Source organism: Canis lupus, chromosome 33 (assembly GCF_048164855.1).
Source record: "Canis lupus baileyi chromosome 33, mCanLup2.hap1, whole genome shotgun sequence".
Classification (NCBI taxonomy): domain Eukaryota; kingdom Metazoa; phylum Chordata; class Mammalia; order Carnivora; family Canidae; genus Canis; species Canis lupus.
The window spans coordinates 7,014,299-7,036,770 of NC_132870.1; the positions used below are offsets into that span (position 1 = coordinate 7,014,299).

The 22,472-nt window shown below is 35.7% G+C and overlaps 1 protein-coding gene across 2 annotated transcripts in view; it reads left to right on the plus strand.

Annotated features, from left to right (window-relative positions):
* COPS4 (COP9 signalosome subunit 4) overlaps positions 1-22,472 on the plus strand; it is a 40,471-nt gene that overhangs the window by 5,997 nt on the left and 12,002 nt on the right. For both annotated transcript variants that reach the window (XM_072810181.1, XM_072810182.1), the window contains exons 2-7: positions 11,035-11,114; positions 13,036-13,187; positions 13,755-13,858; positions 18,154-18,307; positions 18,456-18,606; positions 19,631-19,801. In XM_072810181.1, coding sequence (XP_072666282.1) covers positions 11,035-11,114; positions 13,036-13,187; positions 13,755-13,858; positions 18,154-18,307; positions 18,456-18,606; positions 19,631-19,801 — 812 coding nt within the window. The remainder of the gene's footprint in view (positions 1-11,034; positions 11,115-13,035; positions 13,188-13,754; positions 13,859-18,153; positions 18,308-18,455; positions 18,607-19,630; positions 19,802-22,472) is intronic.

Genomic DNA, 22,472 nt, shown 5'->3' on the forward strand with positions numbered 1-22,472 from the left:
CATTATCCTAGTTGTGCTTCACTGCATTTGTTTAATTGGATGTTTTCGATTTTTTCATGGTCCTGAGATGTTTCAGCCATATATTTTCAGATGTAGCCTGTGTTCCATTCTGTTTTCTTCTCTAGGATTCCAGTGAAACCTCTGTTAGGCCCTCTTACTGAGATCTCTGTGTCTCTTACCCTGTCTTCTGTACTTAGCACTTCAGTGCTTTATTCTGGACAGGTTTTTCTGTCCTGCCTCCTTAGTTTATCAGTTTTTCAAATGCATTTAACTTACTGTTAAGAAGTTCATTGAGTAAACTTGGCTATAGTATTTTTTAGTGGTTCTTTTTTCTGTTTTTTCTCGTTTTAATATATATTTTTAAATTTTTATTTCAAGTAGGCTCCATGCCAACCGTGGGGCTTGAACTTATGACCCTGAGATCAAAAGTTGCATGCTCTACCAACTGAGCCAGCCAGGTGCCCCAGTGGTTCTTTATTCAAATGATACTTTTTATGGTTCTCAGTTTCTTGCTAAAGCTTTATTTTTATTTATTGATTGATTTATTTTTAAAGATTTTATTTATTTATTCATGGAAGACACAGAGAAAGAGGCAGAAACATAAGCAGAGGGAGAAACAGGCTCCCCACGGGGAGCCCAGTGTGGGACTCGATCCCAGGAGGAAGACCAGGAGGAAGACGCTCAACCACTGAGCCACCCAGGTGTCCCTCTTGCAGAAACTTTAAAGCCTGGATTTATCTCTGTTAACCTGATAAGTATAATTGTACTTATTATACAATTGTACAGTCTTCTTGATAGTCTCCTGTACCTGGAGTCCTTGCTTGTTTCTATTACCTGTTGCTTTTGTTGATCCTAGCTCATATTATCATGTGGGTTGTAATCTTTGTCGGGCAAGTTATTTAAAAACATACTTTTAGGGACATTTGGAGGCCTAGGATATAACCTTCCCTGGAGGATTTTCATTTCCTTCTGCCAGACACCTGAGGGTGCTAGCTCTCTAGGATCAAGGCTTCAGAATTTTTTGGTTTACCTAGATGATCCTTAAAATAGAAATTGTAATCTAATTTCCAAAGTGGTACTGATTGCTCTCTTGGCAAAGCATGGATCTCAGATTCCTTTTCTTCTAGCTCTGTAGTTGGCTAGAAATTGCAACTTGCCTCAGTGTTTCCAGCAGATTGGTAGAATGCCCTGAAGCAGAGCCCACCCCAAGTGCCACTCTGTCTCTCAGTTGTCTTTCCACAGTCAGCAGATGCTTTTAGGTGGAAGCTCTTTGTACTCTTATTCTTTCCTATTTTCTCTTTGTTGTTAGGATTTTATGCTATTCATTTTTTTTTTTGCATTTCTTTCAGCTTTTTATGTTTTTGTTTTGAAGTAGAGTTGGTCTGATCATCTAATTCATTATTACTGTAGGTGAAAGATCTATTAATACATACCTATTTTACTCATTCTGATTCTGAATAGTGACTGTGATCCATTTTCATGTGGGTATGTTTTATTTGCCTTTAGATTTAAATGCCAGGAAATCAGGATCAACATAGTGAACTAGCTCATAGATAAATGGATGTTCAATAAATATTTGTTGATGATGATAAATAGATAGGGCAGATGCAAGCACCATAATTAAATTTACTTTCCTCTGTAGTTTTTTGTTTGTTTGTTTGTTTGTTTGTTTGTTTTTTAAGTAGGCTCCATGCCCAATGTAGAGCCCAACTTGGGCCTTGGACTCACAACCATGAGATCAAGATCTGAGCTAAAACCAAGAGTCGGATGCTTAATTGACTGAGCCACCCAGGGGCCCACCTCCCTAATATTTTTTAAGGAAAAAGTATTTGGTGCTTGTCACTTACTTTCCATTTTTTCTATTGAGTGCTCAGTAAAAAGATGTTTTATCCCTGGAGCCTTCTCTGGCTAATCTAACCCCTTTGGGTTTTACTCTGTTATGAATCAAAGTGTTATCTCTTTTTTTTTTTTTTAAGATTTTATTTATTTATTCATAAGACACACACAGAGAAAGAGAGAGAGAGAGAGAGAGGCAGAGACACAAGCCAGACAGAAGCAGGCTCCCTGCAAGGAGCCCGATGTAGGACTCGATCCCAGGACCCTGAGATCACACACACCCTGAGCCGAAGGCAGACATTCAACCACTCAGCCACCCAGGCGTCCCAAAGTATTACCTCTTCATTTGTCATCTCTCTCTTTTTAAATTGTTTTTACTTTTTATTAAGATAAAAGATATATGTGGATATATATAGACCATATGTTTTAAAGTACATTGCATTTAGTACATTATTCTTAAGAGTAGAGCCCAATACATTTTCTCACATACATACATATCTAACAACTATCCAGGTCAAGCTGGGTAATATTTCCAGCATGCCCAGAGGTTCCCTCATGCCCTTCCCAGTAACTGCCTCCAATACAACCACTGTTCTACTTCTGTCCCCATGAATTGGGTTTGCTTGTTTTTGAAATGCACATAAATGGAACCATTCAGTGTATACCCTTTTGTGTCTGTCCTTTTTCACTCAACATAACATCTGTGAGATGCATTCATGCATGAACCATTCCTTATTGATTTGTAGAATTCCATTTAACTAGTGAGCCTTGCTTTCTTATTGATGAGCATTAAAACTTTTTCTAGTTTAGAGCTATTATGGATAAAGCTACTATAAAAATTTTTGTTTATCTTTTTGTGGACATAGACATTCAGTTCTCTTGGATATATATATCCAAGAGATATATATCCAAGAGTGGAATATTTGGGTTAGAGAGTACACATGTTTAGTTTTAGTAAATACTGCCAGTGGTTTTCCAGAGTGTAGATCACTTTACACTCCCATCAGGTATAGATGAGGTTAGTTCCCCTACATCCTCATCAGGACTCAGGTTTGTTAGTGTTTTTTATATCATTCATTCTAGTGGAAGTATTTGTGCTTATAATTTGCATTAGCCTAATGAGTATTGAGGCTGGGTACCTTTTAATATGCTTATTGGGCATTTGGATATTATCTGTAGTCAAGTGCCTATTTAAGCATTTTGTCTGATTTTTAATTGGGTTGTTCATCTTTTGTTGATTTATAGGAGTTTTAAATATATTCTAGATAAGAGTTTTTTTTTTTCCAAATACTTGGACTGCAAGTATCTTTTCTATCTGTGGCTTGCATGTTTCACTTTTTTTAAAAAGCTTTTTATCGAATAGGTTACAGAAGAGGCTTAATCAAAAAGACCAAAGCTGTGGCATCATCAGAGTCTTCTGATTCTTCTTTTTGTGCTTCTGCTTTCTTCTCCTCAGCTGGGACAGCAGTGGTGGAGGGAGCAGGACCTCTTGCTGATACAGCACCAGCTGCTGGGGTGGGTCCACCAACTCCTTCATTGCAGATGAGGCTCCTAATGTTGACATTGGCCAGGGCCTTTGCAAACAAGCCTGACCAGAGAGGTTCAACATTTATACCTGCTGGTTTACATTTATTTATTTATGTATGTATGTATGTATGTATGTATGTTCGATTTGCCAGCATATAGTATAACACCCAGTGCTCATCCCATCAAGTGCCCCCCTCAGTGCCTGTCACCCAGTCACCCCATCCCTCCGCCCACCTCCGCTTCTACTACCCCTTGTTCATTTCCCAGAGTTAGGAGTCTCTCATGTTCTGTCACCCTCTCTCATATTTCCCGCTCATTTTCTCTCCTTTCCCCTTTAATCCCTTTCACTATTTTTTATATTCCCCCCAATGAGTGAAACCATATAATGTTTGTCCTTCTCTGGTTGACTTACTTCACTCAGCATAATACCCTCCATTTCCAACCACAGTGAAGCAAATGGTGGGTATTTGTCGTTTCTGATGGCTGAGTAATAATATTCCATTGTATATATAGACCACATCTTCTTTATCCATTCATCTTCCAATGGACACCGAGGCTCCTTCCACAATTTGGCTATTGTGGACATTCCTGCTATGAACATTGGGGTACAGGTGTCTCGGTTTTTCACTACATCTGTATCTTTGGGGTAAATCCCCGGCAGTGCAATTGCTGGGTCATAGGGTGGTTCTCTTTTAACTCTTTATGGAACCTCCACACAGTTTTCCAGAGTGGCTGCACCAGTTCACATTCCCACCAACAGTGCAAGAGGTTCCCCTTTCTCCACACCCTCTCCAACATTTGTTGTTTGCTGTCTTGTTAATTTTCCCCATTCTCACTGGTGTGAGGTGGTATCTCATTGTGGTTTTGATTTGTATTTCCCTGATGGCAAGTGATGTGGAGCCATGTCTATGTCTTCTTTGGTGAAATTTCTGTTCATGTCTTTTGCCCATTTCATGATTGGTTTGTTTGTTTCTTTGCTGTTGAGTATAATAAGTTCTTTATAGATGTTGGATACTAGCCCTTTATCTGATATGTCATTTGCAAATATCTTCTCCCATTTTGTAGGTTGTCTTAGCTTTGCTGACTGTTTGTTTTGCCGTGCAGAAGCTTTTTATCTTGATTAAGTCCCAATAGTTCATTTTTGCTTTTGTTTCCCTTGCCTTCGTGGATATATCTTTCAAGAAGTTGCTGTGGCCAAGTTCCAAAAGGGTGTTGCCTGTGTTCTCCTCTAGGATTTTGATGGATTCTTGTTCTTACATTTAGATCTTTCAACCATTTTGAGTTTATCTTTGTGTATGGTGTAAAAGAATGGTCTAGTTTCATTCTTCTGCACGTGGCTGTCTCAATTTTCCCAGCACCATTTAATTGAAGAGACTGTCCTTTTTTCTAGTGGATAGTCTTTCCTGCTTTGTCGAATATTAGTTGACCATAGAGTTGAGGGTCCACTTCTGGGTTCTCTATTCTGTTCCATTGATCTATGTGTCTGTTTTTGTGCCAGTACCACACTGTCTTGATGATCACAGCTTTGTAGTACAACCTGAAATCTGGCATTGTGATGCCACCGGTTCTGGTTTTCTTTTTCAGTATTCCCCTGGCTATTCGGGGTCTTTTATGATTCCACACAAATCTTAAGATGATTTGTTCCAATTCTCTGAAGAAAGTCCATGGTATTTTGATAGGGGTTGCATGAAACGTGTAAATTGCCCTGGGTAGCATTGACATTTTCACAATATTAATTCTGCCAATCCATGAGCATGGAATATTTTTCCATCTCTTTGTGTCTTCCTCAATTTCTTTCAGAAGTTTTCTATAGTTTTTAGGGTATAGACCCTTTACCTCTTTGGTTAGGTTTATTCCGAGGTATCTTATGCTTTTGGGTGCAATTATAAATGGGATTGACTCCTTAATTTCTCTTTCTTCAGTCTCATTGTTACTGTATAGAAATGCCACTGATTTCTGGGCATTGGGTTTGTATCCTGCCACATTGCTGAATTGCTGTATGAGTTCTAGCAATCTTGGGGTGGAGTCTTTTGGGTTTTCTACCTACAGTATCATGTCATCTGCGAAGAGGGAAAGTTTGATTTCTTCTTTGCCAATTTGAATACCTTTTATTTCTTTTTGTTGTCTAATTGTTGAGGCTAGGACTTCTAGTACTATGTTGAATAGCAGTGGTGAGAGTGGACATCCCTGTCTTGTTCCTGATCTTAGGGGAAAGGCTCTCAGTGTCTCCCCATTGAGAATGATATTTGCTGTGGGCTTTTTGTAGATGGCTTTTAAGATGCTGAGGAATGTTCCCTCTATCCCTACACTCTGAAGAGTTTTGATCAGGAATGGATGCTGTATTTTGTCAAATGCTTTCTCTGCATCTATTGAGAGGATCATATGGTTCTTGTTTTTTCTCTTCTTGATATGATCTATCCCATTGATTGCTTTACGAGTGTTGAACCAGCCTTGCATCCCAGGGATAAATCCCACTTGGTCATGGTGAATAATCTTCTTAATGTATTCTGGGATCCTATTGTCTGGTATCTTGTTGAGAATTTTTGCATCTGTGCTCATCAGGGATATTAGTCTGTAATTCTCCTTTTTGGTGGGGTCTTTGTCTGGTTTTGGAATTAAGGTGATGATGGCCTCATAAAACAAGTTTGGAGATACTCCGTTCCTTTCTATTTTGTGGAACAGCTTTAGTAAAATAGGTATTGTTTCTTCTTTAAACGTTTGATCGAATTCCCCTGGGAAGCCATCTGGCCCTGGACTTTTGTGTCTTGGGAGGTTTTTGATGACTGCTTCAATTTCCTCCCTGGTTATCAGCCTGTTCAGGTTTTCTATTTCTTCCTGTTCCGGTTTTGGTAATTTGTGGTTTTCCAGAAATGCGTCCATTTCTTCTAGATTGCCTAATTTATTGGCGTATAGCTGCTCATAATATATTTTTAAGATTTTATTTATTTATTCATGAGAGAGAGAGGCAGAGACACAGGCAGAGAGAGAAGCAGGCTCCATGCAGGGAGGCCAACGTGGGACTTGATCCCAGGTCTCCAGGATCAGGCCCTGGGCTGATCAGCTAAACTGCTGAGCCACCTGGGCCACCCTCATAATATGTTTTTAAAATCGTTTCTATCTCCTTGGTATTGGTTGTGATCTCTCCTTTTTTATTCGTGATTTTATTAATTTGAGTCTTTTTTCTTTTTAATAAGGCTGGCTAATCTATCTATCTTATTAATTCTTTCAAAGAACCTATTCCTGGTTTTGTTTATCTGTTCTACAGTTCTGGTATCTATTTCATGGAGTTCTGCTCGAATCTTTATTAATTCTCTTCTGCTTGGTGTATGTTTTATTTTTGTATTTGAGTTTTTTCCGATTTTTTGAGGGATGCTTGTATTGTGATGTATTTCCCTCTTAGGACTGCTTTTGCTGTATCCCAAAGATTTTGAACAGTTGTATCTTCATTTTCATTAGTTTCCATGAATCTTCTTAATTCTTCTCTAATTTCCTGGTTGACCCATTCATCCTTTAGCAGGATGCTCTTTAACCTCCACGTGTTTGAGTTTCTTCCAAATTTCTTCTTGTGATTGAGTTCAAGTTTCAAAGCATTATGGTCTGAAAATATGCAGGGGACAATGCCAATCTTTTGGTATCCGTTGAAACCTGATTTGTGACCCAGTATGTGGTCTATTCTGGAGAAAGTTCCATATGCACTCGAGAAGAATGTGTATTCAGTTGCATTTGGATGCAAAGTTCTGTATATATCTGTGAAATCCATCTGGTCCAGTGTATCATTTAATGCTCTTGTTTCTTTGGAGATGTTGTGCTTAGAAGATCTTTCATTTGCAGAAAGTGTTGTGTTGAAGTCTCCTACTACTAGTGTATTATATCTAAGTATGTCTTTACTTTGGTTATTAATTGATTTATATACTTGGTAGCTCCCACATTAGGGGCATAAATATTCATGATTGCTAGGTCCTCTTGTTGGATAGACCCTTTAAGTATGATATAGTGTCCCTCTTCATCTCTTACTACAGTCTTTGGGATAAACTTTATCTGATATGAGGACTGCTACCCCTGCTTTCTTTTGAGGACCATTTGAATGGTAAACAGTTCTCCAACTTTTTATTTTCTGGCTGGAGGTGTCCTTAGGTCTAAAATGAGTCTCTTGGAGACAGCAAATAGATGGGTCTTGCTTTTTTATCCAGTTTGAAACCTTGTGTCTTTTGATGGGATGATTTAGCCCATTCATGTTCAGAGTTACTATTGAAAGATACGAATTTAGTGTCATCATAATACCTATTCAGTCCCTGTTTTGTGGATTATTTCTTTGGGCTTCCTCTTTCTTTTACAGGGTCCCCCTTAATATTTCTTGCAGAGCTGGTTTGTGGTCACATATTCTTTCAGTTTATGCCTATCTTGGAAGCTCTTTATCTCTTCTCCTATTCTGAATGAGAGCCTTGCTGGATAAAGTATTCTTGGCTGCATGTTTTTCTCATGTAGTACCCTGAATATATCCTGCCAGCCCTTTCTGGCCTGCCAGGTCTCTGTGGAGAGGTCTGCTGTTAATCTAATATTTCTCCCCATGTAAGTTAGGGATCTCTTGTCTCTTGCTGCTTTAAGGATTTTCTCTTAATCTTTGGAATTTGCAAGTTTCACTATTAGATGTTGAGGTGTTGAATGGTTTTTATTGATTTTGGGGGTGGGGGGATCTGTCTCCTGGATCTGAATGCCTGTTTCCCTCTCCAATTGATTACTATTGCTTTGTAATAATTTGAAATCAAGGAGTGTGATCTCTCCAACTTTGTTTTTTCTCAAGGTCTTTTATGGTTCCATACAAATTTTAGTATTCTTGATTTCTGTGAAAAATGTCATTGGAATTTTGATAGAGATTTCAGTCTGTAGATTGCTCTGGGTAGTATGGGTATTTTAACAATATTAATACTTTCAGTCCATGACTGTGGAATATCTTTCCTTTTATTAATGTCTTCAATCTTTTATCAGTGTCTTATAGTTTTCAGTGTACAGATCCTTCACCTTAGTTAAATTTATTTCCTAGTTATTTTATTCTTTTTGATGTAATTGTAAATAGGATGTTTTCCTGATAATTTATTCGTATATAGAAACACAACAGATTTTTTTAAAAATTTAAGTTCAGTTGAATTAACACGTAGTGTATTATTAGTTTCAGAGGTAGAATTTAGAGATTAATCAGTTACACATAACACTCAGTCTCATTCCATCAAGTACCCTCCTTAATGCCCTTCACACACCCCATCCTCCTATTCACTTCCCCTCCAGCAACCCTGTTTGTTTCCTATAATTAAAAGTCTCTTGGGGATCCCTGGGTGGCTTAACGGTTTAGCGCCTGCCTTTGGCCCGGGGCGTAATCCTGGAGTCCCGGGATTGAGTCCCACATCGGGCTCCCTGCATGGAGCCTGCTTCTCCCTCTGCCTGTGTCTCTGCCCTTCTCTCTCTCTCTCTCTCTCTCTCTCTCTCTCTCTGTGTCTCTTGTGAATAAGTAAATAAAATCTTTAAAAAAAAAGTCTCTCGTGGTTTATTTCCCTGTTTCCATCTTATTTTGTTTTTACTTCTTTTCCTCCATGTTCATCAATTTTGTTTATTTATTCTATGTATGAATGAAATCATATGATATTTGTCTTTCTCTGACTTATTTCACTTGGTATAATACCCTCTAGTTCATCCACATTGTTGCAAATGTCAAGATTTCATTATTTTTTATGGCTGAGTAATATTCGATTATATATATATATATATCCATGTTCTTTATCCATTCATCTGTTGGTGGACACCTGAGCTCTTTCCGTATTTTGGCTGTTAGAAATACAATAGATTTTTGAACATTGATTTTGTACCCCACAACTTTACTGAATTCATTTATTAGTTCTAATAGTCATATATTTCTTACATTATTCAGTTTTATTCAGTTCAGTAACTTTTATCTTAGTGTAATTTAATATGTGATATTGTTTAATTTTTAATTATTTATTTATTTGAGAGAGAGTGCTTGAGAGAGAGTATGAATGGAGGGGAGGGGCAGAGGGAGACTGAGAAGCAGACTGAGCAGGGAGCTCCACTGGGGCTCAAACCCATAATCCTGAGATCATGACCTGAGCTGAAGGCAGATGCTTAACCCACTGAACCTTAACGGCCCTCCCCCATCCTTTTTAGAGTGCTGATTTGAATCTTATGTGATCATGAATATTAGAATAGTTTTTAGAAGTGATTGCAAATAAAGAATATATAGGCACTGACGGCATAAAGAGTATTCTATCAGTACCTTTGGCTTGGTGGAGCTTATTTTGTACACACTAAGTAACATTCAGTCTCTAAAACTTGATTTAACTGCCTAGTCAATACTATCCTTTTTTTTTTTTTAATATTTTATTTATTTATTCCTGAGAGACACACACAGAGAGAGAGAGAGAGAGAGAGAGAGGCAGAGTCACAGGCAGAGGGAGAAGCAGGCTCCATGCAGGGAGCCCAACATGGGACTCGATCTCAGGTCTCCAGGATCAGGCCCTGGGCTGAAGGCGGTGCTAAACTGCCGAGCCACCTGGGCTGCCCTAGTCAATACTATCCTATTGTTGGTAAGCCTAGTTTCATTAGGTCCACAAGGGAAAAAGGTTCTGGGTTACCTCAAATAACATTCTTGTGTGTCTGTATAATACACAATTGAAGGAAATATAGCTTATTTTTTAAGGCATTTGAAAGAAACCTTATTTATTTATTTATTTATTTATTTTTAAAGAGAGAGAAGCAAGCATAAGAGACTTTTTTTTTAAAAAAAGATTCATTTATTTAAGAGAGAGAGAGAGCATGAGCAGATGCCTGTGCCCAAGTGTGAGGAGGCGCAGAGGGAGAGAAAGAATCCCAAGCAGACTCCCGCTGAGCATGGAGCTGTCCAGGGCTCAATCCTACAACCCTAAGATCATGACCTGAGCTAAAATCAAGTCAGATGTCAGATGCCCAACCGACTGAGCTACCACTAGGCACCCTGAAAGTTGACTTCTTAGTTTAAATTCAAAACTAAAACTTTTTCAAGAAAAAAATGGTACATTAGATCCAATAACTTAGAGTTACAGATTCACTTTCTTGTGGGGGGCTTGAAAACTTTTTTTTTTTTTTTTTTTTTTAAGTAGACTATGCCCACAACATGTTTGGGACTTGAGCTCATAACCTGCTAGATCAAGAGTCTCATGCTCTACTGAGTAAGTCAGCCAGGTGTCCCCAGGCTTGAAAACTTTTAAAAAATTGTGGTATACTGTAAAGAAAACTAGAAGTGATCCTTTAGCATTACAGATTTAGTGTTTTTTTTTTTTTTTTTTTTATGATAGTCACACAGAGAGAGAGAGAGAGGCAGAGACACAGGCAGAGGGAGAAGCAGGCTCCATGCACCGGGAACCCGATGTGGGATTCGATCCCGGGTCTCCAGGATCGCGCCCTGGGCCAAAGGCAGGCGCTAAACCACTGCGCCACCCAGGGATCCCAGATTTAGTGTTTCTTGTGATAGACCAGGAACTTATAACAAAAAAAAATCTGTGCTGTACTATAAAGAAAATAATAAATTAGATCAATGTGAAAGAAACCAGGATAAATAGAAATGAATAAACATCAAAGTTAGCCTTAGTGTCCTCTGAACATTATTTTTATTTGGTATTGTTTTAGGTATCGTCAGATCCTGGAAAAAGCCATTCAGTTATCTGGGGCAGAACAACTAGAAGCTTTGAAAGCTTTTGTCGAAGCAAGTAAGTGGAATGAAAATTCCATGTTTGCCTTGTATTATTGAGTTAGGACTTCAAAGCTTGAGCAAGCTTGTTTTATATCAAATTACCAATATAATTTGCATTGAGATTAAATTAAATATACATTGAAATTGATTTTAGAATTTAAACTATTTACCACTTGATTTTTTTTTTTTTTAGTAAGTTGTCTTCAGACTTACATTACCAATTACCAATTAAGGTTTTGTATAGCTATTGATATAGTAACTGATGAAAGACAATATAGCATAATGGTAAAGAGAATAGTCTAGATTCAGTCTGGTCCGTTGTTTTATTAGTTGTGTATTCTTGGGTAAGTTATTCCTTTGTGCCTCCATTTCCTTGTCTATAAAATGGGGATATGATAACTACCTGGTAGAGATGTTAAATGAGTTAAATGCAGTTAAATGAGTTAATATACATAGTAAAGTGCTTTAATAGTACCTGGCATATAATAAGTGCTACATAAGTGTTAACTGTTGTTAATGTTAAGAACATTCCATTTGAATGGAAACTACAAATTCCTGTTCTTCAAGACATTCTCATCTACTTCTTGACTTTAGACATATCCAGTTATCTTGAAAATTACTCAAAATTCAGGCTGGAATTGATACTGAGTTAATATTAATGACACTTGAGAGTGCTTTACAGTCTGTAGTGTGCTTTCACACACATTATCATCATGAGAAGTGCTAGTTTGTGTAGTAATTTCTAACAATTATAAGTGCCTAATGGTACTTACAATGAAACCATTTTCTCAGCTGTATCCAGTATTATCCAAGAATGAATTGTGATTATTATATCATAAACTGATTAGAAGCTTGTTACAGGTTATTGTAAGTTACTGCCTCAAAAAATTGGGGCCTGCAATGTGTGATGAACTGATAGTGACTTCAGAAAGACTGTTAGGAATAGTATTATTGAGAATATTACATTGTAGTAGCAAAAGAATAGTGATTTTTATTATAAACTTTGATTCCGATGAACCACGAAGAAAAGCCGTCTACTGAAAATCATTTATATCAGCTGAACAGGTTTTGAATCATCATTTATTTTCCCAGTAACTGCCGATTTCAGACTTAATTTATCTGAGCAGTGGTCACAAGCATGATACCTCTTTTAAAATATAGTAATAGTGATAATAATAATGAACATTTGTTGAGTACTTTGTGCAGCGTATTGTTTAAAGTGTTCTATAGATAGTACATTTAAGCTTCACAGCAGCCTTATCCACAATTTACAGACGAGGAAACAGAAGCACAGAGAAGTTAAGTTTCTTGTTTGAGGGTATCTGATCAGATGCAGTGGAAGTAGCATGGCTTCAGAGCTTTCATCCTTAATCACAGATAATAATAAAAACTCATAAATGTTTATAAATAATGTCATTAAATATGTCTGTACATCTAGTGCTGACCTCAGTTCTCATTTGTTATATTTTTATTGGAAAAGTACAAGTGGCAGTAACTGTCACTTTTTGTTTTATTTAAATTTCATAAAAATTATGTTTCTTCTTTAACTCCTTTTTGTAACTAGGTGGGATATAAGTATGTAAATAAAAATATAGGTGTTTCTGTGCCTTCCCTTTATAGAAAAATAAGGAAAAATACAATATAAAATTCTCAAATGTAAAACAAAACTTTTCCCCAGTGATTTCAGTTTTTTAGAAAAATTGTGGGATTTTTTACTGTTTTGGTGTAGTCATTATGTAATCAAATAATTCAGCATAAGGAAAACTGATTCTCTAATATAAGATGATATGGGTCTTGAAATCCCTGAATAATACATTGAAAGTTGCATTAATATATATTGTTTTAATATTAATTTTAGATAAAAATTTATTGCTTAGTGAAAAATTATAAATTACTCATGTTTACTTATGTCTTATCTCTTATTCTTTTTTGACAAGTGGTAAATGAGAATGTCAGTCTCGTGATCTCTCGACAGTTGCTGACTGATTTCTGTACGCATCTCCCTAACCTGCCTGATAGCACAGCCAAAGAAATCTATCATTTCACTTTGGAAAAGATCCAGCCTAGAGTCATTTCATTTGAGGAGCAGGTAAAAATCTAGAGCTGTGATTTTTGAACATGAGATAGCAGCAGTTTTTTGGAGAGATATTACCATATTTTTAGAGAAGATGATTATCCAGTCTTATTTTTGACAACAGTGTGCCAAACAGCATATTACTATGTAAAAATAAATATTACGGTGTTATAACTCTAGCTGATATTTCCTCAGATATTACAATTTGATTTATGAACCAAATATTACTCTTTAGATAATTTTTAAGAATCAGTAAAATTGTTAATAAGGCTATAAACATAGGAAAACTCCAGCATTATATGTGCAGTTAACATAAAAGGAAAGTTTAATATTTATACTAAATTCTTGCTATAATCCACATTGCAAGAAATGTGTTTTTTCAGTTCAGTATTTTGATATTCTGTGAATGCAAAATTCATTTAAAAAATAATTGGGGTGGTCTAGTTAAACTTGTACTATTTACATGCCAGCTAAATATGTTAATTGGAAGCATTATCACAATAGATTAACTTAGCATCCATTTATTTTAATTAGTCACTAATGTCAGTTGAAATAATTTAACATATCCACCTCTTATTCCAGGTTGCTTCCATAAGACAGCATCTTGCATCCATATATGAGAAAGAAGAAGATTGGAGAAATGCAGCCCAAGTGTTGGTGGGAATTCCTTTGGAAACAGGACAAAAGTATAGTAAATAGTAGATATTGGATGGACATGTATATAGGCTATGTATCACTGTTCACTTATATTTTTTTCTCACATTCTAGTGCAAAAAACATCATAAATAATTTAATAAGTACATATATGTTGTAGTAATTAGAAGGTGATACGTGCTATAGAAAAAAGTAAAGGAAAAGTTGGGGAACAGGTTGTATCATTAAATAGGATGATTGGAGTGGAAGGGTGGTCCAGGTACATCTTCTCAGACACTTGAAGGAAGTAAGGGAGTGGCTATGAGCTGAAGGAAGACTATCAGTAGATCCTCTTAGAGAGGATGGCTAACGTAAAAGCCCTAAGATGGAAGCATGCCTGGAGTGCTTTCAGAAGATCAAGGATACCAGTGTGGGCGGAGTGAAGTGAGCCAAGGGAAGACAGGGCTGAGATCAGAGAGTACCGGGGATCAGATTATGTAGGTTCTTGTAAGTCATTGTAAGGCCTTTGGCTTTTCTCTAAGTGAAATGAGGGGGAGCCATTAGAGGATTTTGTATGGAAGAGTCACGTTATCTGATTTATATTTTAGAAAATTATTCTGACCACTTGGTTGAGAATAACTGTAGGCAAGTAATGATAGAAGTAAGAGCATAAGTTAAAAGGCTTATGTACTACTGCAGAGAAGATGGGGATTGTGAGAAATGTTGAATTCTGGTATGTTTTTAAGATAGAGCTAAGGATTTTCTGGTAGCTTGTATATGGAGTATGAGAAAAAGAGCCCAAGATAAATCTTGGTTTTGGTCCGAATAAATAGAAAGATGGAGTTGCCATCTACTGAGTAGTAAAAGATAGGTTTTGAGGGAAGATGAAGAATTCCATTTTGGAAATGTGATAACCAAGTAGAAGTATCTAGTAGGGAGTTGAATATATTAGTCTGTAGTTTAAGAGAGAAATACAGGCTACATTCGGGAGTCACTGATATATAGATGGAATTTAAAACCATTGTATTGATGAGATTCCCAAGGGAGGAAATACAGATAGAGAAGAGGACTGAATACTGATTCCCAGAACACTGACATTAAGAGATCGGGGCAGGAGAAAGTGAGAAGGATTTAGATAAGAAGAAAAACAGAAGAATGTGAAGTATGGTGGCCTAGAAGTCAAGAGGAAAATGTATCAAGAAGGAGCAAGTGATTAGCTATGGTGCTGATAGGTCAAGTAAGATGAGAGTGATGGTTAACCATTGGAGTTAGTAATGTGGAGGTCATAAAGACACTTGACAAAAAAAAAAAGACACTTGATAAAAGCTGTTTTGATGAAATGATAAGAGTGAAAAAATGTGATTGGAATGGTTTAAGAGAGAATAGGGAGAGAACTGAAAATGGTATGTATGGGCAACTCTGCAGAAGTTTCACAGAAGGGAGCAGAGAAATAGGGAAGAAGCGGCAGATTTTTTCTTTTATGATTTTTTTTTATTTTTTAGAAAGCAAAAATTTATATGGAGGGGTAGAGAAAAGGATTCTGGCAGGAGTAGATAGGAGGGGAAGGAAACTAGTGAATAGGCTTTGCATGGATCATCTGTGGCTGAGTTTCTCAACCTCAGCACTGTTGGTATTTTAGATAGAATAATTCTTTGTTGTGGGAGTTGTCCTGTGTATTACAAGATGCTTAGCAGTATCCTAGACCTCTGTTCACTAGTTGCCAGTAGCATCATCACCCCTATTTGTGGAGATCAAAATGTCTGTAGACATTGCCAGATGTTCCCTGCTTGGCAGAATAGCCCCAGAGAGCTACACTAACAGCCAGGAATACCAAGTATGTGAGTGCTGATATTAGTGATAAGGTGGTGGAATTTCTGCAAGTACTGATTGCTTCAGTATTCTTGGAAGTGTGAATGGGGTGGGACTGTTGAAGTTGAGGGAAGACAAGAATAGGAAAAAATTCTTTTTTTTTTTTTTTTTGGAAAAAATTCTTTAAGAGTAAGAGGACTAGGAATATATAATATACTTGGCAGCATTAAGGACTCATCTGAAGGTTGTAGTGATTGAAACGAGATGATTCAGATTAGTTAGGTGTTTTTCTCCATCAGAGTTCAGCTGCATGGATGCAGGAAAGGAGTAGGGAAACTTAGGTTTAACCAGAGTTATGATTTTGCACAACAAGTGTGACAGCAAAGGATGGACAGGAGACATGAGTGCATATTCAATTCAGTAATTAACAGTGATTGACCATAGGGATTAAACTAAGTAAGGAGTGAAATGAGACCTTTAAGGGGGAAAAAGACAGTAACAATGTAATGAGGTCAATGGTTTAGAGGTCATGGTGCATTCAGTGGGTTGTTGGGTTTGGGATGCTAGACTAAGTGAGAGGGAGACAATTAGAAAAAATTAAGATGATAGTTTGTAACTTTTATTCAATTAATCTTACCTTTTGATAAGTATTTTTAAAAACATCTGTAGTTATGAAACATTTCTCCCAAGTACATTGTAGAAGGAGAGCAGGTGTGAGATTCTTGGTTATATTTTATATATATATATAAATATTTATATATATATATGTATTTTTTACACTTCCCCTTTCAATTGACAAGTATAAAAATAACTATAAATGACTTAAAAATATTTCAGCCGCTTCTCTACTCTTTTACTAGGCAAATGAGGGATTTTTTTTTGTCTTCATTAATATTTGTGAAGACTGATAAGGCAGACACTACTTCAGGCATCTTACCTTTTGTACATTACTTCTGAAGTTATTAGGCAGTAATTTTCCTTGAAAAAGCAGCCAGTATATCCAAAAGGCTTCGTTTTGTAGATGTTGAATTTTGCTTTCCTTTTTTTTTTTTTTTTTTTTTTTTTTAATTTTGCTTTCCAAGGCTTCTTGTTAATTTGGTTTTTTTCCTTTGAGAATTTGGAAAGGATGGGCTTTCTTACTTGCTTTGGTCTTAGTCTATCTGGAGCATTTTCTTCATAGTATAGGCAATTGATTTATTTTCACTGGTAGTTGAAATAAATATAAGATTATTCTTTGTAGTGGTGGTAATTATCATTTTGATAGTCCTGTAGCATTATCTTTATCTGTGAGGATATCAGAGAACTGAAAATTTAGCAGTTTTCTAAATTAACCTAAAAAGTGATTAAACTAAAGAGTGGTCATCTAAAGAGCTGTTACTAAAGTAGCATCTGGATAAACAGTTGAAAACTTGTTTCTTTAAATGATGATTCATTCTGACAATTACAGTAATAAATTTAAAGATAGATTTGGCATAAAATTGAAAAATTCAAAAAGTATAGTACTAATTATAGCGGTTCATGAAAATTGAATTGTGAATGGAAATAGTGTAGTACAAATGCTAGTAACATATGACTTGTGGAAAAAGTTTGAATTAGTGTAAAAAATTTTTTAAAGTAAAGGATTAATTTCAGAGCTGAGGCCATGTAAATTGTAAACTCCGTTCTTGCCACATGGTGGCATCACTTTTGCTGTAATAAAAAGGATTAATTTTTGTAAGGATTAATCTTGAATATTGTGAGTTTGAATTATGTGAAATGTTCAGTTGTGCATTTTTGACATAAAATGTGACTACTGGGATGAAGGAGAAAATGAAAACCACCTGTAATCTCAACACCTAGAGATAATTGCTATTCCTATCTTCATATATACGTACAGAAATACATTTTAATGGTGTCTTTACATGTTGTTTTATCATTTAGCAAAAATATGTGATGACTATTATTATATAGTAATGATTATAACAACTGTATATTATTCTACCATCTTTATATACCATAATTTAGTTGGTTATTATAAATATCATAATAGGTGATTCCCAGTTTTTTCCTGTTACAGATATTTATGAGTAACTTTACAAATGAATATTCCTTGTACATATGTGTGCACATCCCTGATCATTTTCATGGGATTTATTTTCTAGAGGTAAAATGTAGTAGATAAGGAATATATATGCATTTTAAAGAATTCAAAGGATGGTTGGAAAATCTATTGCTAAATTGTTTAACAGGATAATTGTATTCATTTATAGCCCCAATAGCACTATATGATATACCCCTAAACTGGGCATTTTTTCTTTTAAGTTCTTTGACTTGTGAGGATTAAAAGGAAACTAAAATACAATGGAACAATTATGATAAAAATAAAAATTCAACAAAATTTATTTCAGAAATATTTTTTAGATTTTCTCTAATGCAGTAAAAATTTGATTCCCTTACATTAACAATATATATATAATGATGAAAAATTTATTTTCTCCAACTTCTGAAAATTTTCTTAATAATATATTTAGTCATTCTGTGTTTTCCTGTTACATCCTAGGCAGTACAATGTAGATTATAAGCTGGAGACCTACCTGAAGATTGCTAGGCTATATCTGGAAGATGATGACCCAGTCCAGGCAGAGGCTTACATAAATCGAGCATCATTGCTTCAGAATGAGTCCACCAATGAACAGTTACAGATACATTATAAGGTAACTAACTGATTTAGGATTAATTTTGTATTGGAGAATCCTACTATACTAAGATGCTCCAGAATGTCTAATAAATGGTGTATATTAGAAATTGTCTATTTTTATGCTTTATGTTTTTTCCCCTAATTGAAACATTTTCCATCTATAGGTATGCTATGCACGTGTTCTTGATTATAGAAGAAAATTCATTGAAGCTGCACAAAGATACAATGAGCTCTCTTACAAGACAATAGTGCATGAAAGTGAAAGACTAGAGGCCTTAAAACACGCTTTGCACTGTACCATCTTAGCATCAGCAGGTAAACATGTAATTTGTGCTTTCATGAATAGTCAGTTACCTTTGCTTAATAATTTCAGGTTCATTACTGTTGGAGGATTTAGCAAGGAACTGTTCTTCAAGGGGATATCTTATTGCAATTATAATTATGGTAAATTTATTTTAAACATTTAGACAGTTAAAAACAATAAAATTGATTGCTAACTTAAAAAATGTTTACATATGCATGTATCAGTCTATTACCCACATGTGTTAGGAGTAATTAAGAGAGATAATATGAAATTTAGTTTGCTTAGTGTATCACTTAAAAATGAATAACAAAATTAAGTGAGAATTACGTAGAGGAAAATAAAAAGTAAAATCTAGAGATTGGTGATAATTAATGTACTGCTTTGGGGATTTTCAAGCCTTGGTTTTAGATCTCACCTTTATCCTTTTCTTCAGTAAATATGAAAAATAAACTGTTTTCTGTTCTTTTTGTACTGAATGATAGCATGCAAGTAAAGCAGGAAAGGCATTGAGAAGAAATGCTGATAATTCTAAACCATGGCTTTTCTAAATCATTTTTAGAATGTTTATTGATCTGTGTTTAGATGAGCGCCTAATGACATATTCACACTACATACACATTTTATTTTTATGAAGCAGTGATCTTGTTTATTGTATGTTTTGTTACTGAAAATGTAATACATAAAATGGTATTGCTTCCAGTTCTAAAGAGCTGTTACTAGTTACTTGGATTTCCTTCAAGTCTGTGTGTATCCTCTTTTTTTTATAAGCAGTAGCATGATACATATACTTTTATAATCTGCTTTTTTCCTTACCTGTATATCAGCAATCTTTATATGTCAATAAATATCAGTCATTCTTTTTGGATAAGCAATTGAATATTCACTAATTCAGTGTTGGCAGCAACTTTGTAGAATATAACTGCCACAAATTACAATTGATTGCATATTGTAGTAGGCAAAAATGGAGTTATAACATAATTTTTTATTGGGAGAAATAGATTGTGGGAATATATGATGCTCATCTCTTTCCCTTAGGACAGCAGCGTTCTCGGATGTTAGCTACTCTTTTTAAGGATGAAAGGTGCCAGCAACTTGCTGCTTATGGGATCCTAGAGAAAATGTACCTAGACAGGATCATCAGAGGAAATCAACTTCAAGAATTTGCTGCCATGCTGATGCCTCACCAAAAAGCAACTACAGCTGATGGTAATCATCATGTCTTTACAAATTTGTGGGAGTAAATATTTAGGTACATGCTAGGAGGAAGTGTGTTAAATCTGAAGCATCTTAATATCTTTGTATAATATTTTTATATAACACTTGATGACCAAAAAGGAGTATTATGTTGACTGAAGGTGAATATTATATACAGATATGGGTTTGAATTATATAAAATAGCCCTACTAGAAAGCATATTGTAGAAAAATGCATTTTTTGAAAATTCTAAGAACAGAATTATAGCCTATGTTAATAGTTCTTGGTTTTTAAAAAACTCAAACCCTTTGGTAAGTACCTTAATTAATTTTAAGCATCGGTTTTGTTTTGTTTTTTTAAGATTTTATTTATTTATTCATGAGAGACACAGAGAGAGAGGCAGAGACACAAGCAGAGGGAGAAGCAGCCTCCTCACAGGGAGCCTGATGTGGGACTCGATCCCGGGACTCCGGGCTCAGGATCACACCCTGAGCCACCCAGGCGTCCCTAAGCATCAGTTTTTAACAGAATAATTATCCCAGTCCTACTTTAGATAGAGTAAAATTTGGCATAGTAGCTTGCTTAAGGTTATTCAGGGTAAAAGTGTTGCCAGTGAAAATAGTACTTGGTGTCATGTTTCCTAGTTAAGGGATGTATTCACTTTAGTCAGGCTGTTTTCCAGAAAAGAAGTTTTTAATAGTTGCTTGTTTATAACATCGGTCGGATTATATATGTTTGTCTACAGAGGTTTTAAAATAACTTAAAACAATAACATGTAATAATAAAAATATGACCAGACCATCAGAAACAAGAAAAAAGTCAAGATAAACACAGATCTGTTAGACCCACCTTCTTGGATTCAACGTCATCCTATATCAAAGACAGTTTAGCTATCAAGAGTCATTTATGCCGAGGTTTGCAAAGGTATATGCTTCACCCAATCTTACTGCCCTGAATTAAACCAGATCACTGAAGGGAGTATAGTGAGCTCCTATTGAATTTTGCATTTAATTTGTACTTTAAGAAGCAAACTAGTTGATACTCATCTTTCTGTCTAAAGGAGGTATTTTGTTTTTCTATAGGATATTCATTATGCAATCCTCAAGAAAAATTCCTTCCCAGTCTTGGAGTTAGTTGTGATTCTCCTGAACAGTTGGTTTTTATCTTTTTTTTTTTTTTTTAAGATTTTAATTACTCATTCATGAGAAACACAGAGAGGAGAGAGAGACAGAGAGGCAGAGACACGGGCAGAGGGAGAAGCAGGCTCCATGCAGGGGGCCTGATGTGGGACTTGATCCCGGGTCCTCAGGATCATGCCCTGGGCCAGAGGTGGTGCTAAACCGCTGAGCCCCTGGTCTGCCCGGTTTTTATCTTATTAAACACACCCTTGAGTTGATATACTGATTGTTTTTTTTGTCTTAACTGCTAGAAAGCTTATTAAATTTGTAGCCCACCTATAAATAGTATAGTATAAAATACTATAAATACTACAAATAAAATGCTATATATATAAATACTATATGTATATATTAATATAATACTATATTAATAGTATTAATATATTAATATTAACATAATATAAAAACTATATATTAATAAATACTATAAATAATAGTATTTAGTAAATAGTATAGTATAGTATTTAAAAGTTGCTACTTTTTTTAAATTTTTATTTATTTATGATAGTTACAGAGAGAGAGAGAGAGAGAGGCAGAGACACAGGCAGAGGGAGAATCAGGCTCCATATACCGGGAGCCCGATGTGGGATTCGATCCCGGGTCTCCAGGATCGCGCCCTGGGCCAAAGGCAGGCGCCAAACCGCTGCGCCACCCAGGGATCCCTAAAAGTTGCTACTTTTAAATTCTCTTCACGCCTTCTTCTGAACAGCTTTAAATTCTTTTTGCAAGGAAATGTGTGACAAGTTAAAAGATAGATAAAAAAGAAAAAGTTTCCAGAATTGATATAGTCAAGCTTCAGGTTTGACTTTGAGATTTCTGGCCATGAAAAAAAAAATGTGAAAAGATTCTTTTCTAAAAGGGGAAATACTAACCAGGACCTCTGAGGATACAAATGATTCTCAAATTTCTCACACAGGACTATATAAAGAGGACAGATGTTTTGTCTTCTTCCATCTTAGGGCCTGACTGCTTTTCTTATTTAACTCTTTCGGACATTTTTGTATTTTGGCATTACAACCTATATTAGCAACCTTGAGGCATAATTTTTTTTTAATTACAATTCATTATTTCTTAGAATATTCCCAAAGTTGTATAATATTACTACTAATCTACTTTCTGCTCAATAAATTTGTCTGTGCTGGGTATTTCATATAAATGGAATCACAATATATAGCCTTTTCACCTGGCAAAATGTTTATCCATGTTGTAGCATTTATCAGTACTTTTTTTTTTTTTTTAATTTATGATAGTCACACAGAGAGAGAGAGAGAGAGGCAGAGACATAGGCAGAGGGAGAAGCAGGCTACATGCACCGGGAGCCTGACATGGGATTCGATCCCGGGTCTCCAGGATCGCGCCCTGGGCCAAAGGCAGGCGCTAAACCGCTGCGCCACCCAGGGATCCCTTATCAGTACTTTATTCCTTTTTATTGCCAAATAATCTTCTATCATATGAATGTACCACATTTTATTTCCTCATCAGTTGGTGGACATTTAGGTTGTTTT